We start from the raw sequence: 18169 nt of genomic DNA, 5'->3' as shown, positions 1-18169 counted from the left end.
ACCACATGGCCAGATGCAATACTGAAAATGCTACTGTGAGGTAGGTGATGCCACTATTCCTTTGACAGATGAGACACAGAGTGTCAGAGAGGTCAAGTAACTTAATAAAAGCCACACAGTTACTAAGTGGCAGAGCTGCAACCATATCAACAAGACAGCCCGGTGTTGCTGCAAGAAGCAATACTCATCTCAGTGCGCTGCATCATTAAAGGTCCACTTCTTTGCTAGTGCTAGAGTAGGAAGCCTGCACCACCTGTGCCTGCTGAAAGCCTCCTGCATCTCTGATGTGTTCACCTTCCTGCCTCTAGTGTTCACTCCAGCTGGATCTTGTACCAAATCCCAAACCCTTTCCTTTTTCACCCTTCACCCCTAATCTTCCCACTCACCTAGTTCCAAGTCTCAAACTCCGTCCACCATCTCCCTGAGCTTTTCTAAAATCATAAACAACACCCTATTGTGCGGTACTGTAACAAAATGCTCACAAGTGTTTCCTATCCATCCCTGAAGATTTTAAATTATTCCTTTTGTTAACATGTTTCCAGTATATAACCATTACACTCATCATGCAGAGTTGGCACCTGTATATGATACATTTTAATTCTTTTCACATCCTTTTCCCCTTCTGGAGGAGAATTTTGCTTTCTGCTTCCTTTAACTTGTCCACATGAGTTATTTTGGTAAATGAAATCTGAGAGGAAGTGATACACAGAGCAGAGAATATTGTACCTCACTTGTTTCCCCAGTTTGCTACAGCAAATATTCCCACCGGCTTTCTGACTTGAGTCACACAGGGTGCTGCGGGAGGAAATGTGAAGGAGAGAGACAGTCAATTCACCAGGGAAACCTTCCATGTTGGAACTCACTGAGTCCCACAGGGCTGCCCACTGCAACAACACCCAGCCTTCCTGCTGATACAGAAATTGACACAAGAAGTAGGAGCCTCCACAACAACAACAAATAAACATCTGTCCCTGTTATCTCTGGGGCCAGGCAGAAATAAAGCTGTATTCCTGGAGATTAGACTGATGCTGGTTTATGTTTTACAGGTATGGAACATTTGGTAAAACTGTCATCAGAAATAAATTGGATGAGAAAAAATGTGCCTGATAAGATTGGATAATAGAAAGTTTAGGTAGTGTTAAGAATCACTATTGGTTGTATTTGACAAAGACTAGAACAAAAAAAAAATGTATTACATATTGAACTGTGGCTTCTCCCTCCCAAATCATTTGCTGCAATCCTATCACCAAGTTTCTCAGAATGTCATCTTTCTGGGGAACAAGTCTTTACAGAGGTAATGAAATGAAAAAAGAGGTCACTAAGATATGCTCTACTTCAACACGACTGGAGTCCTTATGAAAAACACAAATTTAGACACAGAGATATACACAGAAGGCAAATGATGTGAAGAAAAAGACGACCACCATCCTAAAGCAAAGAAGAGATGCCCAGAAAACTTTCCATACAACCTCAGAAAAACCCAATCCTACCAGCACTTGAAATTTAGACTTCTACTGTCCAGAAGTGAAAAAATAAATGTATGCTGTTTAAACTACCCCATCTGCAATACTTTATTACAGAAGCCCTTGCAAAGCTCCACAAGAATACTTCAGGGAAGAACCAGCAACCTTTCAAGTGGAAATGAAGGAGAATAAACAGTTAAGTTGTAGGATATACAAGTGTGAAAGACACAACTCTCTCATCTCCAACAATCAAAGGTAAATCGAGAAAGACTCTGGGCAGCCTTGAGGCCAATACTAAATCAAAGAGTCAGACACACACCCCCATTGTGAAAACATGAACAACTTAAGGGCAGTAAATCCTTTACAGGGAAAACATAGGAACAGGAAATTCAGGCTCTTTGTGAAAGCCTGACAGGTTGCAGGTAGACAAAACTAATTGTGAGCATGGCTCTTGGTACACAAAGCTGCCTGGAATGAAACAGATGATTAAAATGAACTAGCTTTACCCTTGTTTTATACCCAAAGGCCCACACTGCCATATGACAACAGGAAGGAATATGGAAACAAAATAGCCCTCAGGCAGCCATCCATCTAGGGATGAGAAGTGGACTGGCAGGGTCTTTCAGTTGTAACAACTATAACAGCAAAGGGAGATTGCTTGTCCCCCAAAAAGCAACACAAATAGCCCTTGGGAAGCAATGGGTTGAAGATTTCAAAGGGCAAATGAACATACATGACCTCTGCTTAGTTTGCCTCTGAAAGGCTCATGAGTTAAGGGCTTTTTCCCTAGAAAGGCTCTACTGGGAATGGTGGAACCAGTAGGAGATGGAGCCTAAAGGGAGGTCTTTAAGTGATTGGGGGAGTGGTCTTATGTGATTGGGTGGTCTTAAATGAGTGGGAGAGTGGCCTTACATGATTGGGTGGTTTTAAGTGGTTCTTCATTCCTTCTTCACTGTCTTGCTCCCTCACCATAAACCACATAGTCTTGTTCTACCACATCCTTCTGCCATAATGTGCTGCCTCACCACTAACCCAAAACAACAATGTCAATCTATCATGGGCTGCAACCTCCAAAATCAAGAGCCAGAATTTAACCTCCCTGTTTATGTTGGGTATGTCCTTACCGTGACAGAAAGTTGACCAACACATTCCCTAAAATAGGGGTCTTTATACCATATGTCCCAGTAAACTCCAAAATTCCTCTCCAAGTCACCATTTTATATTTCCATTCTTTCCATTTGCAAGAACAGTATTGAGTTCAGTGATATTAATCCTGTTACACTGCACATTAGGGGAAGCAAATAACTGATCTTTGTAGTTCATAAGTATCTAAAGCCAGAAGAATAAAATAAACACTGTATGTAAAGTCGCATCACAAGATGCCAGCCTTTGTTCTCACCATGACTAGATGTACTCTTTATATGGTCTCACTAGAGAGTGTCAGGGGAAGATATATTTTGTATAGGAATGCCACCCAACCAAATACCTGTGATGGAAAGAGAAGATAATATTAAACTATTATTATTCAAAAATATTTGCTCCCTTTTCTTGGGGGAGGTCAACTCTCTGCATGGCCACAGATCTTGCTTTAAATGAAAAGCAAAATACTTCAAGACAAAGCTTTAGAGAACATTTGATGCTCTGTCATGCTCTCATTTTTTTCTGTCACAATGTGAAGCACTGATCTACATAAAAGATATTCTGTCAGTGTGCTGTAGAATCTCAGACATCCCATAACAGCACACAGAGAGAACCTAGTTGTTATTTCCACAGTGACACCAAGCCTATGTTAAGTGATACAGCCATAGAATCCCTCCCCACTAAAAGGACCAAGTCAAGCTTCTGCCCAGCCCCATAAACATTTGGCTCCTTCTTCTCTATTCATTGAGGCTGAGTTCCAGAGAAACCACAGCTAGCACGTGGACTGATTAAGACTACAGATGCATAAAGCACTGGACAGGAGTGTCTGATTTGAAGAATAGAAATACGTTTTGCCAGAAGATCATACATTTTTAAAATTTAAAGTAAAATAAGATCAAGCCTTTCTTGATGAAATGTGTGCAGGTTTTGTACCATTACACATCAAATAAGGCTGTGCAGATGACCTCATGAACCATTAGGTCTGCTTCTTGGAGAGTGAGGAACAGCCCACAGCAGAGTATCCCTGGAACAGTTTAGACTATGCCGGCAACTTTTCCACCAAAATGGAACTTCAAACATGACTCCCCCAACTGTTTATTAAGAAGGAAACTTCCTTTCCAGTAGATGAAGAGACTCACACATCTGACTGCCAATTACAGTTGTTAATCATAACTTTCTCAGGCTATCAAGGTATTGTGGCCGACTCTGGATCAGATAAATTATGATCTCTGAGGTGGATCCTCAGCATCAGAATGGTGTGCATATATGTGTGTGGGTGTGCAGTGGGTGTTTATGTGTAACACTAGGGACCCAACCAAGGACCTTGCACATGCTAGGCAAGTGGCCCACAGAGCTATATTCCTAGTCCTTCCATCGGGATTTTTTTTTTTAAGTTTCCCAGTTGATTCTAAAATGCAACCAGGGCTATAGATCACTGCACTAGACCATGCACCTCTTGAGAGCTGGGGGATAAAATTGTCTTCTTCAAAATCAGAAACATACACTATGATGGGCACACAGCTGATGTTCCCTTTGATAGAAAGGAAGAAAATCTGTTCGATGAAAGCACAGTGGATAAGTGACTCTAACACTGAACAGGCCTCCTATCAGCTTGGTGCTTTTCCCACAGCTTATCCACGCCATTTCATTTTTAAAATCGAATCATTTTTTTCTAGAGCTGCACCATGCAATCCACTAACTATCATCCAAAATTTAAATTCAAAATAATTAAAATAAAACAAAATGTAAAATTCAGTTTCTCTGTTACACAAGTCACATTTCAAGTGTTTGATACACGCAGGTGGCTTGTGGCCATAGACCTGGGCAGGGTAGATACACAGCTATCCTATGATCAGCAGTAATCTAGAATCACTTTTACTTTTAATGGTGGCAAGTGGCCTTGATGATTTAGTACACTCCTCTCTTTTTAAAGATAGTAATGAAATTTAATGATAATGAACATAAGGACATAAATGTGGGTATCAAAGAAAAACCGCAGAGATCAGGAAGTGAGATGTCTAAGCATAACAGAAATAAGTCAAAAACAGACAAACCTCTTTGGGTCTTGGTCTACAGTACTTGCACTATGAATTAATGAGCTACACTGATGGAAACAGGAACTTGAACAAGAGAAAAATGCTCTGTGTGTCCAGGTTAAACCATGTTGGAAGCCCCATATATCAGCTCCAGACAGCAAACAACATTAGTTATAGACTAATGGCCAGGAATCTGAATGATGGAAAATGACAGGGGAATGGGAAGGGGAGTCTGTTGGGAACCACTAGTCCAAGCAGAAATGTTCACCCTAGCAAAAGGAAAGGAGAAAGGAAAACCATCCACAAATATCTGAGAAAATATCTCATGACTTTTCACTATAGTCACAAGTGCTTTGTCAAATCATTTCTTTATTGATTACCAGAGCAAACCTTTTTAGACTGCCAATGACAAGTGTCAAATGTTGTCCAAGATACTGATCTGCGAGGGAAAACAATCTAAGTAATATTGAAAGCTAGTTATGATATAGAGGAATAGAAATCTGAAGGCAAATGAGAAACTAAGTAATCTTAATTTATGCCAAGCACACTAAAGGACTTAAGCAGAGACAGGTAACAAATGGAGGATCTTTTAAAAATAAGATGGTCAAAGAAGTCTCTCTGAAAAAGTAACATTTAAATTGAAACCAGAGCCCCGCGGTCTCACCTCCTCCCTCAGGTAGTCAAATCTCCTTGGCTCTGGCTGCTGCGCCGCCCAGTTTTTCTGTTTCCTCTTCAAACCCCGGTGGAAGATATTTAGAGCTCCTCCGGGAGAAGTGCTGCCTGAGGGAGAGACACCAGAAGCGAGCTCTCGGAAACCAAAGTTCTCTTTAAGAACGCTTGCTGTACCAGGCCTTAGCCACCGACACCACTGCAGCTGCGGCCTCAGCATCTCTACACGAAGGACTACATACTCGCGCACTTTGTAGTGCGCCTACGCCACGCGGTTATGGCTACGGCTATGGCCACTACAAAGCGACAAAAATGAACGCCAAAAGGGGGCAAACGAGAAGTAGTTTGGCCCCGTTCGCGTACCGTTGCGGCCGAACTTCGCGCAAAGGATTGTGGGTGTGATTTCCATGTGAGGCTAAGAGAGACCCGAGACGTGTTTGGTTTCTTTGAACGGTTCTTCAGTAAGACTTTCAAAATGTCATCCAAACAAGAAATAATGAGTGATCGGCGATTTAGGCGAATTTCAAAGGATCCTAGGTTCTGGGAGATGCCAGAAAAGGATCGGAAAGTCAAAATTGACAAGAGATTTCGAGCCATGTTTCATGACAAAAAGTTCAAATTGAACTATGCAGTTGATAAAAGAGGGTGCCCTATCAATCACAGCACTACTGAGGACTTGAAACGTTTCTATGACCTTTCAGATTCTGATTCTGATCTCTCTGATGAAGATAGCAAAGCAGTGAATCAGCAGAAAATGAAGAAGAAGAAAAACCATAAGACAAAAAAAGAAATAGATTCAAAAAATACTATTGAGGAAAAAAAGGAAACCAAAAATATTAATCAAAAGCATCCTGGAAATAAACATGATTTAGATCATTCTGAGAGAATTAAGGAAATCAAAAGCTTGGGTAAATTTAAGAAGATAGATTCAGAAATAACTTCTAAGAAGAACAGCAGAGAACTTACACAAACAAGTACAAAACAGAAAAAAAGCATTACTGAAAATAGAGATTCTTTTTCCCAAAGGGAAACTAAAGACGGACCCAGAGGTTCTGGTCTTAAAAGCAAGAGATAGTGATGGTAGCATGTCTGACAAAGACGCTCTAGAGGAAGATTCAGACAGTGCTGATGAAATAGGAAGTGATGAGAAATCTGAAGATGAAATCACAGGTGGCAGTGGAGCTTCAGCTGATAATGGAAGTGAAGATGAAGAAGGTGACAGTGAGGAGGAGGATGAAAGTGACAGTGGCCCTGATCTTGCAAGGGGTAAAGGAAATGTAGAAACTAGTTCTGAAGATGAAGATGACTTGGCAGATTTATTTCCAGAAGAACCTGGTTTTGAACATGCTTGGAGAGAATTAGATAAAGATGCTCCTCGAGCTGATGAGATTACACATCGATTGGCAGTTTGCAACATGGACTGGGATAGATTAAAGGCAAAAGATTTACTGGCTCTGTTCAACTCATTTAAGCCTAAAGGAGGTGTTATATTTTCTGTAAAGATATATCCTTCAGAGTTTGGAAAAGAGAGGATGAAGGAAGAGCAAGTTCAAGGACCAGTAGAATTATTAAGCATTCCTGAAGATGCTCCTGAAAAGGACTGGAACTCTAGAGAAAAACTGAGACATTATCAATTCAAACCACTGAAATACTATTATGCAGTAGTGGATTGGGATTCTCCAGAAACAGCAAGTAAAATTTATGAAGATTGTGATGGCCTGGAATTCGAAAGTAGTTGTTCTTTCATAGATCTATGGTTTATACCAGATGATATTATTTTTGATGATGAGCCGAAGGATGTAGCCTTGGAAGTGGATTTAACAGCATATAAACCAAAATATTTCACATCTGCTGCAATGGGAACATCAATGGTGGAGATCACTTGGGATGAGACTGATCATGAAAGAATCACAACACTCAATAGAAAATTTAAAAAGGAAGAACTTTTGGACATGGATTTTCAAGCCTACTTAGCTTCCTCCAGTGAAGATGAAGAGGTGATAGAAGAGGAGCTGCAAGGTAATGATGAAGTTGGTGGAGAAGATGATGGGAAGACAAAAAAAAATCAGAAGGATGATGAAGAGCAGATTGCTAAATACAGGCAGCTCTTGCAGGTTATTCAAGAGAAAGAAAATAAAAGAAAAGAAAATGATTTGGAAATGGAAATTAAGTGGGTTCCAGGTCTTAAAGAAAGTGCAGAAGAGATGGTAAAAAAACAGATTGGAAGGAAAAGATAAACTGACTCCTTGGGAACAATTTTTAGAGAAGAAGAAAGAGAAAAAAAGACTGAAAAAAAAAACCAGAAGGCTCTTACAGAAGAGACCAGTGAAGATGAACTTCCCCGATGTTGATTTGAATGACCCATACTTTGCTGAAGAAGTTAAAAAAATAGCTTTAAAGAAAAAATCAGTGAAATCTGTAAAAGATGCCACCTCTCCAGAGGAAGAAACTGAAACAGAAAGACAAAAGACTGAAATGGCTTTGCTTGTGATGGATGAGGAGGAGGACAGCAAGAAACACTTCAATTACAACAAGATTGTGGAACACCAGAACCTGAGCAAAAAGCAGAAGAAGAAGCTTATGAAAAAGAAGGAATTATTAGAGGATGACTTTGAGGTAAACGTGAGTGATGCACGATTTCAGGCAATGTATACTTCCCATTTGTTCAATTTGGACCCTTCAGATCCTAATTTCAAGAAAACAAAAGCTATGGAAAAAATTCTTGAGGAAAAAGCCCGGGAAAGAGAACAAAAAGAGCAAGAAATTACTCAGGCAATAAAGAAAAAGTGAGACTGAAAAAGCATCCCAAAAGAAGCCCATTGATCCTGCCTTGTCAGTGCTGATTAAATCTGTAAAAAACAAAACAGAACAGTTTCAAGCAAGAAAAAAGCAAAGAATCAAATGACTGGATATTGTTTCTTCTTAGATTTAAATGTGTTCTAAAGTATACAAAAACAGAAAAGGGGACTTTAGAAATAAAGTCCCCTTGTCACCTAAAAAAATCTTTTTCTGACCATAGTAAAATTCCTTTCCATGTATACTTGTGCCTAATTGTGGATGATTAATTAAATTACTTGAATTACAAGATTTATAAAATGTGTATATATTATGAAGGTCAGTTCTTACAGTTAGAAAGTTACTAGAAATTAGCTTCTTAACAGACTGTTTCCAATTCTGTATAAAAATACAGCGGTATTTACTTGTAAGTGAATGGTAGAGATACTTTGAAAATATGTGTATGTCATCTCGGCCATACCACTCTGAATGCGCCAATCTTGTCTGATCTCGGAAGCTAAGCAGGGTCAGGCCTGGTTAGTTCTTGAATGGGAAAATATGTGTATGTCATGCATTCATTTCTCCAGAAGCAAGAGGCAGATTTAGATAGCTATTAAAATAATTTATTTTTCTATCCATAAGAACTCTTTGTTGTTATGTTTAGTAGTTTATGGAATTAATTTATAAATAAAAGCTCATAAATTCTTACTAAAAAAATAAAAATAAAAATAAATTGAAAGCAGAAAGCAAGTGAAAGCCAAATATAAAAAGTGGAGAGGCAAGGAGGTGTTCTGGGCAAGAATAAGAATGATAAGGTGAATCAAAGAAAACCTTGTAGTATTCAAGCAACCAAAAAATGATCAATTAAACTGGAGTGAATAGAGGGGACCACTAGAAAGGCACTGCATTAATAAACAGTAATCTTGCTCTGTCCTAGGAGAGTATTCCAAAACAGAATTTGCTGCCTCATGTTGTGGTGTTATCTCCATCACTAGGGGAGATGAGGCATAGGATTTTGAACTAATGGGCCGTTGGACATTAAGGGTTCCCTTAAAGAATCCTCTATATACAGCCAGCCACACCTCTGCAAATGCACCAACCTCCATCATGGGACCTTCCTGCCAGTAGCCAGTACAGACCAAGAAGCAGCCAGCCCAATGGCCAACATCGGGGGAGTCTCAGTGCATCCACATGGGTCCTACAAATCCTGTCCACATCCCACTGCCTCCCTAGGAAACTAGGTTCAGAGAACCTCTGGTGCCTGGTCCATTCCCCCATATCACAGAGAGGCAGCCAACTTGGGAGGTACCTGGGACTCTACAACTCGTTCTTCCAGAGGAACCCAGAAAAATGGCAAGACAAAGGAGCAAAATGTGATCTCACACCTCCAGCTCACACAGAACATCAAGAGACACAGATGCAGAATAAACTGGAAGTAGCACACTTGAAATTTCTCAAAAGATAGCAACTGAAGTGAAGAAACAACTTCATGAGACTGTAAACCAGATCAGAAATACTATATCAGATAAAAGAAGAAATGACAACCATAATGGAAGAATTGTTGAGCATAACTAAAGAAGACAAAGAATAAAAGAAAAAGAGCAAGGAATACAGGAAAATGATGGAAAGTTTGAATGGGCAATACAAGAAAGAATTAGAAGGCAAGAAACAGATCCAAAGAGGCATCTAAGAAATGAAAAACTCCACTGAAAGCAGGCAAATACACTCAAACAACGATGAGGATAGACTTTCGGACCTTAAAGTGAGGATTGCAACTAGCAATCATGAAAGGAAAGATCTCTTAAAAGTAATAAGAAACCAGGAAATAACAATTCAACAGCTGCAAGACAACACAAAAATAATTCAAGGCCAATAGATGTCAGCAAAAAACAAGAGCAAACACAATGATGTAAAAAGACTATTTACAGAAGTAATAGCAGAAAACTTCCCAAGCATGAGAAAAAGACCTAGCAGAGATAAGTGAGGCATGTTGAACTCCAACTAGCCATAACCAAAATAAGTCTATACCCACACATATAGTAGTCAAGATCCCAGAAACTCAGCACAAGAACAGAATATTAAAAGCTTTTAGAGAAAAGAAACACATCATCTATAAAGGACAACCTCTCAGGATCACAGCAGACTTCTCAACATAAACCATGAAATCAAGAAGAGCTTAGAGTGAAGTATTTCCAATCCTGAAAGAAAACAACTTTCAACCCAGATTGATGTACCCTGAAAATTTTTCAAAATTAATGGGGAAATAAGATACTTCCAGGACAAAGAACTGAAGGAATTCATGATTGATTCATGAAGGATTCATGAATTCATGATTGATTCATGAGGGATTCATGAATTCATGAAGGATTCAATCCTACACAAAGAGCACTGAAAGGTATTCAAGCAAGATAAAAGTGACCACAATTTCAAGAATAAGAACAGAAAGAAATCAAAAACACAGAAAGTAATTAAACAGAGGGGAAAAATATGAAACCAACAATAGGAAAATAACATGATAAAGCCAAGCCAATACTTATCAATCATAACCATTCATGCATGGCCTCAATTCATCAACATAAAGAAAAACAAGCAGAGTAGATCAAGAAACAAAATCAATATGCCATATACAAGAAGCACATTTAACTCAAAAGGAAATTCATATACTGAAAGTCAAAGGAGAGAAAACAGCACTCCATGTGATACGAAACCAGAAAAGAGAGGGGGTAGTATGCCGACCAATCGCAGAATGGAAAATAAATATATGGTATTAAGATACAGTACATTGCTAATCAGCTAAAAGAAGGATAACCTTGAGGCTCTTACAAGTAAATGGGTGCAACTTGAGATCAATGCTCAGTAGTGAAATGGTTCAGACTCACACAACTTAACATGGGTGAGCATCATGTTCTCCCTAAACTACAGGAGTCAGTGGGATCCAAAATGTACGATAGATATTGTGAAAGTGAAAGGGAAGGATATGGCTAAACAGGAAAGAACAACTGGGATCAGGGAAAGGAGAAAAGAAAGATGGGAAGTCAGACCCAAGCCTTTCCCCAGGTGTCCGTCACAGACTGCGGGGAGAGAATAAGCCTCCACCAAGAAACAGCCCCCCACTGCAAACCAGCACCCTGCAGGGCTGCCAACAGAGCGGGGACAGCCAGACTCCAACCCCTTCTGACCCACATTCTGGCAAACAAAAAGTACCATCCTCCCACCCCAGAAGTGACCAGCTGATCTGGAGAAATACAGGCTGTGATGATAGCTATTTGTGAAATGTAATTTGATGCTTGTGGTGTTTGGTGTTTCACCGACCTTGCATGTCTACAGCCCATTGTTTGATCTTCTGGGCAGAGGACAGTGGTATGCAGTGTGGCATCTAGGAGGGATCTGCTTCTGAATGTGGTAGTCATTGTTAATTCCCTATTATCTTGTTTTGGAGTCCTGTATCATTTTCATTGTTGTATTGGGTTGGATTTTATTCCCTTTTATATTGCTTGATTTTTTATATCTGATGGCATGAACAGCTATTTCAGAGATAGCAAGAGATATTATGGTAGCCATTTTGGACTTACCATTGTCTTGTTTTGAAGTCCATTATTACACTCATTGTTTTGTCTTTATAGTTTTCATTCTATTCTGTTTTGTTTGAATTTTACTATGTCCAAAGGTACTTGCAGCTATTTTGAAGACAGCAAAAGGCATGATGCTAATTGTTGATGATTTGTAATGTTTTAAAACTACACTGGCTTATTTTGATTTGTTTTATTCTGTTTTGTTTTCCTTGGTTTTTCCTTTTTTTTTATTTAAGAGGAAAAATAGAAAAACACAAAACAAAACAAAGTGGTGTAAGGTTACACATAATACAGAACTACAAAAAAAACATAACAGTAAGAAATCACCTATTAATAGATTACATATTATCATCTTGGAAATAGTTGCTCACATCACAGTATCAAAGAATACAAAGTAGACATTCAAACAGAGAGACTGCAAACAGCTGTGTTCAATGATCCAAAAACATTAATATAGTCAGCTATTTAACACCGCTAAACACACTTGCTGTTATATCCCTTAGAGCTCTTTTTTTTTCCCCTCTCTTTTGTACAACAAAATTTACACATTTTGGATTTTATTACTCCTTAGTTCTTATTACTTTTGGGGGGGGGGAGAGAATAAAGTCAAATATGGCAAAACAAATCTGTCAGTCAAAACCAAGGATAAACATAGCACATGATGTAGAACAGAGTACAAGGTTATTAACAATGGTTATCAACGTTGTCTCTTGTTTCCTTAAAAAGAATTGTCTATCTCATTAGATATTATAAAGTTGGACAAAACAGTAGAGAACAAGACCAATAAAACTTAGGCATTGTAAACATTACAGGACTTCCAAAGGAGACAATAGTCAAACCGGAATGGGCATCTTAGTGAATCTTATTGCCTTCAAAGTAGTTGCCTATACCCTCAAACTTGATACTATCGCACAGAATGGAACAGAGTCTAATCAGTCAAAACAAGATTGTGGGAGTATTACAGGACTTCAAAACAAGTTAATAGGAAATCAAAAAGAGTTACTATTTATATATCCTAATTTTTTTAATTTTTCCCCTTAAAACAAACATAAGAAATAACTAAATAGTTTTTTTAAAGAATAGTAGTTACCATAATGTCTGTCTTTTTCCTTGAAATATTTGGATAAAACTTCATATACTATAGCTTCAAATATTTCCATATCAAGAAGCCCACAATAAAGCCTTTCTAATAAATAAGTGAAAATTTTATAAGGCTTCAAGGCCACATAATGGGGAATCATGATTACCACATATTTTTATATATTTGAATCATTACTTACATTAGGGAAACTATACAGTATTCATACATGCGAGATTTATTTATTTCACTTATGAATATGGTCTCAAGCTCTGCCCATTTATTAATAAATATCTCAATGTGATCCTTCTTTATAGCTGAATAATATTCCATTGTATAGAAATACCACAACTTTTTTATCCATTCCTCAGTTGATGGACACTTGGGTTGTTTCCAAGATCTGGCGATTACAAATTGTGCTGCTATAAACATAGGTGCACATATATCACTGTGGTATGATGCTTTCAGTTCTTCTGGGAATATGCCTAGAAGTGGAATAGCTGGAAAAAATGGGATTTCCAATCCCAACTTTTTGAGAAATCTCCAGACAGACCTCCACAAAGGCTGTACCAGTCTACACTCCCACCAACAGTGCAGGAGAGTTCCTTTTTCCCCACAGCCTCTCCAGCATTTGTAGTTGGTTTTCTTGATCCTGGCCATTCTTTCAGGAGTGAGATGGTATCTCAGTGTGGTTTTAATTTGCATTTCTCTAATGACCAATGATGATGAGCATTTTTTCATGTATTTATTTGCCATTTGCATTTCTTCATCTGAGAATTGCGTATTCATTTCAGATGCCCATTTTTGGATTGGATCTTTGAATTTTGGAGGTCTGAGTTTTTTTAATTCTTTATATGTTTTAGACAAGAGTCCCTTGTCTGAGAGAGAGTTCACTAAAATCTTTTCCCAGTTTGTGGGTTTTCTTTTCACTATGCTGGAGATTTCCTTTGACATGCAGAAACTTTTTAATAAGAAGTGGTCCCAGTTAATGATTCTGGGAAGTATTTCCCGTGCAGTTTGAGTCCTGTTCATGAATTCTCTACCTACTCCTATGTCTCCAAGGTTTCTACCCAATTTGTCTTCCAATAGATTTAGTGTTTCTGTTTTAATATTCAGATCTTTGACCCATTTAGATTTTAATTTAGTACATGGTGATAGACATGGGTCTAGCTTTAGTTTTCAGCAAATGGAGAGCCAGTTTTTCCAGCACCATTTATTAAAGAGACTGTCGTTCTTCCAGTGAACCTGCTTGGCTCCTTTATCAAAGATAAGGTGGTTGAGTGTGTTTGTAGTTGTGGTTGTATCTTCTAATCTATTCCATTGATCTTCGGCTCTGTTTTGATTGCAATACCATGTTGATTTTACTACTGTTGCTTTGTAGTATAATTTCAAGTCAGGGATTGTGATGCCTCCTGCTTTGTCTTTGCTGCTTAGAATTGCCTTTGCGATTCTAGGTCTCTTCTGGTTCCAGATGAAATTTAGAAGTGATTTCTCTAGATCTATAAGGTATGTTGATGGTATTTCTATTGGGATTGCATTGAATCTGTATAAGAGTTTTGGGAGAATGGCCATCTTCACAATGTTTGTTCTTCCTATCCATGAGCAAGGGATGTCTTTCCATTTTCTGAGATCATCTTCAATTTCCTTTTTCAGTGTATTATAGTTTTCACTGTATAAGTCTTTCACTCACTTCTTTCGTAAGAGTAATTCCTAAATATTTCTTTTTTTTTTTTTTTTTTTTGCTTGCTAATGTGAATAGTCCAGTTTCTCTTATTTCCCTCTCTGTGATTTTGTTGTTTTTGTATAGGAATGCTATTGATTTCTGAGTATTGATTTTGTATCCAGCCACATTACTGAATTTATTTATTGTATCTAAGAGACTTTCAATGGAGTTTAGGGGGTCTTCTATGTAGAGTATCATGTCATCTGCAAACAATGATAACTTAACTTCTTCTTTTCCTATCTTTATGCATTTTATTTCTCTTTCTTGCCTAATTGCTCTGGCTAGTACTTCCAGTATTATAATAAATAGGAGTGGTAATAAAGGACATCCTTGTCTTGTGCCTGATTTTAAAGTAAGGGCTTTCAATTTTTGGCCATTTAGTATGATGCTGGCCATTGGTTTGTCATAAATGGCCTTTATTATATTGAGGTAAAGACCATCTATTCCAATTTTCTGTAAAGTTCTTATCATGAATAAATGTTGGACCTTATCAAAGGCTTTTTCTGCATCTATAGAAATGATCATGTGATTCTTATTTTTGGCTTTATTGATATGGTGGAATACATTTATTGATTTGCGTATGTTGAACCATCCTTGCATTCCTGGGATGAATCCCTCTTGGTCATGGTGTATAATCTTCTTGATGATTTGCTGGATCCTATTTGCCAATATTTTATTGAGGATTTTTGCATCTGTGTTCATTAGGGAGATCAGTCTATAGTTCTCTTTTATAGTTGGGTCTTTCTCAGGTTTTGGTACTAGAGTAATATTTGCTTCCAGGAATGACTTAGGAAGGATTGCTTCCCTTTCAATTTCATTGAATAGTTTGAGGAGTGTCGGCATTAGGTCTTCTTTGTATTTCTTGTAGAATTCTGCAGTGAATCCATCTGGGCCTGGGCTCTTCTTGGTTGGTAAGGACTTAATTACATTTTCAATTTCATTAACAGAGATTGGGTTATTCAACAGTTTTATATCCTCTTGATCTAGCTTTGGTACTTCATATGCTTCTAAGAATCTATCTATTTCTTCTGTGTTATCAAACTTTTGAGAGTAGAGGTTTTCGAAATAGGTGTTGATGATCTTCTGTATTTCTATTGGGTCTGTAGTGATTTCTCCTTTTTCATTTCTTATTGCATGAATTTGAGCTTTTTCTTCCCTTTTTTTAATAAGGTTGGCTAGGGGCTTATCGATTTTATTTATTCTTTCAAAGAACCAACTCTTTGATTCGTTGATTCTTTGGATTGTTTTCTTAGTCTCTATTGCATTGATTTCTGCTCCTATTTTTATAATTTCCTCTCTTCTTTTGGCTTTGGGCTTGGCTTGCTCTTCTTTTTCTAGCTGTTTGAGGTGTACCATCAAGTTATTTATTTGTATTCGTTCTGTTTTCCTGATGTGGGAACTCAGTGCAATAAATTTTCCTCTCAGGACGGCTTTCATTGCATCCCACAGATTCCGCTAAGTTGTATCTGCATATTCATTTACTTTTAGGTATTGTTTGATTTCTTCTTTAATTTCTTCTGTGACCCACTGATTACTCAAGAGTGTGTTATTCAGTTTCCATGTGTTTGCAGGATTTTTGCAGTATCTTTTATCATTAATTTCTAATTTCAGAGCGCTATGATCCGATAACATGAAGGGATGATTTCAGCTCTTTTGCACTTGTTTAAATATGTTCTGTGAGCTAATATATGGTCTATTTTAGAAAATGATCCATGTACTGCTGAGAAGAATGTGTATTCTGATGTTGTTGGGTGGAACATTCTGTATATGTCTATCAAACCCATTTGTTCACAGGTATGATTCAGTTCTGTTATTTCTTTGCTCATTTTCTGTCTGGTTGATCTGTCCCTTGGTGTCAATGGCATATTAAGGTCTCCTGTTACAATTGTGTTACTGATAATTTGAGTTTTCATTTCTGTTAATAATTGTTTTATATAACTGGGTGCTCTGGAGTTTGGTGCGTATATATTTAAGATAGTTATCTCTTCCTCTTGGAGTTTTCCCCTTACGAGTATGTAGTGACCTTCTTTGTCCTTTATGGTCATTGTTGGTTTAAAGTTCACGTTGTCTGCAAACAGAATGGCTACTCCTGCCTTTTTTTGGATTCCTGCTGCATGAAGAATTGTTTTCCATCCTTTGACTTTCAGTCTGTGAGTATCCTTCTGGGTTAGATGGGTTTCCTGTAAACAGCATATGGTTGGATTTTGTTTCTTGATCCATTCTGCTAGTCTGTTTCTTTTGATTGGTGCATTGAGACCATTTACATTAATGGTTATTACTGTTAAATGCTGGTTAATTGTAGGAATGTTATCTCTCTGCTGTTGCATCTTTATCTTTCTGTTCTGTTTAATTATTTGCTTTGCTTAGTGGTTTTTTCCTTTGTGTATCTAAACTTTCAATATTTTTTGCAGGGTTGTTTTGGTGTTCATGAAGTTCTTCAGCTGTTCTTTGTCATGGAAGTATCATATTACACCATCTATTTTGAATGATAGTTTTGTAGGATATATCAGTCTAGGTTGGAAATCATTTTTCTTTAGGATCTGGAATACTTCACTCCATGCTCTTCTTGACTTTATTGTTTGTGCTGAGAAGTCTGCTGTGATTCTGATAGGTTTTCCTTTATAAGTGATCTGTCTTTTCTCTCTGACAGCTTTTAATAATCTATTCTTGTGTTGGATTTCTGGGATGGTGATTATTATATGCCTGGGTGGTTTTATTTTGGTTATGACTATTTGGAGTTCTATATGCTTCACTGATCCTGATGTCCGTTTCTGATCTCATGCTTGGGAAATTTTCAGCTATTACTTCTCTAAATATCCTCTTGATATCCTTTATGTTGTCTCCTTCTTTTTCATTAATCCCTATCATTCTTATGTTATTCTTCTTTGCATCGTCTTGCAGTTGTTGAATTGTTGTTTCCTGATTCCTTGTTATTTTTAAAAGATCTTTCCTTTCCTGTTCACTAGCTGCAATCCTGTCTTCAAGGTCTGAAATTCTATCTTCACTTTCATTAAGGTGGTTTTTACAACTTTCAGTGGAGTTTTTTATTTCCTGTATATCTCTGTGCATCTGCATTATGTATTCTGTTTGTTTCTTATATTGCTCGTCTAGGGATTCTATCTTTTTGTTTAGTTCCTCCAATTTTTTATCTGTGTTTTCTTTAGATATATTTAGAATCTCTTTCATTTCTTTTATCATTTCTTCTTTTATCTGGGAAATTATTTCGAGTTTGAATTTCTTTAAAGATTCCTGGAGTTGCTTGTCAACTTCAGTAGCTATTGTGTCTGATATATGAGGTGGATGGGATATATTTTCTTCTAAATACATTCCTCCTAGGGTTTCCTGAGATGGGCTGGAGGTTTGAGGTTGTAATTTGGTCTTTTGTTTTGTCATTTTCCTATATTTCTGTGTTTCAAGTGTTATTTGAAAGCTTCCTCAGGATCTGTTGAAAATCCCCTTCTATGTTTGCAGCTACTGAGACTCTGGCACCACGCTACCCCAAGCCATTGGGCCTGCAGAACCAATGGCCCTCCTCTGCTTGTTCAGAACTCCACAGGTCCAGACAAGCTGGGCCTCAGGGACACTGTGTGCCCACCTGCCCCTTGGAAGCTCCACAGCTCTTCAATCACAGCCGGGTTAGGGTACTCACCACAGGCCGCAGTGCCTCAGGAGCCTGTGATCCCTCCCTGCTTGCAGAGATATCCACAGTCCTC

General features: G+C 38.0%; 1 protein-coding gene and 1 pseudogene across 1 annotated transcript; one reads left to right on the top strand and one right to left on the bottom strand.

Annotated features, from left to right (window-relative positions):
- The window catches only part of LOC100728572 (protein kinase C-binding protein NELL1-like), a 609835-nt pseudogene that overhangs the window by 575397 nt on the left and 16269 nt on the right, over positions 1–18169 (bottom strand).
- On the top strand, positions 5711–8789 carry LOC101788476 (ESF1 homolog). The gene is given in 6 exon segments (XM_063256787.1): positions 5711–6355; positions 6357–7518; positions 7520–7606; positions 7609–7649; positions 7651–8094; positions 8096–8789. Coding segments are annotated over 6 exon segments (2424 nt in total). The 5' UTR covers positions 5711–5783; the 3' UTR covers positions 8214–8789.

This window comes from Cavia porcellus, unplaced genomic scaffold (genome assembly GCF_034190915.1).
Source record: "Cavia porcellus strain 051 isolate PalLab524CR breed Dunkin Hartley unplaced genomic scaffold, mCavPor4.1 scaffold_9, whole genome shotgun sequence".
NCBI classification, from domain to species: domain Eukaryota; kingdom Metazoa; phylum Chordata; class Mammalia; order Rodentia; family Caviidae; genus Cavia; species Cavia porcellus.
This window is presented reverse-complemented; position numbering and strand designations above follow the sequence as displayed.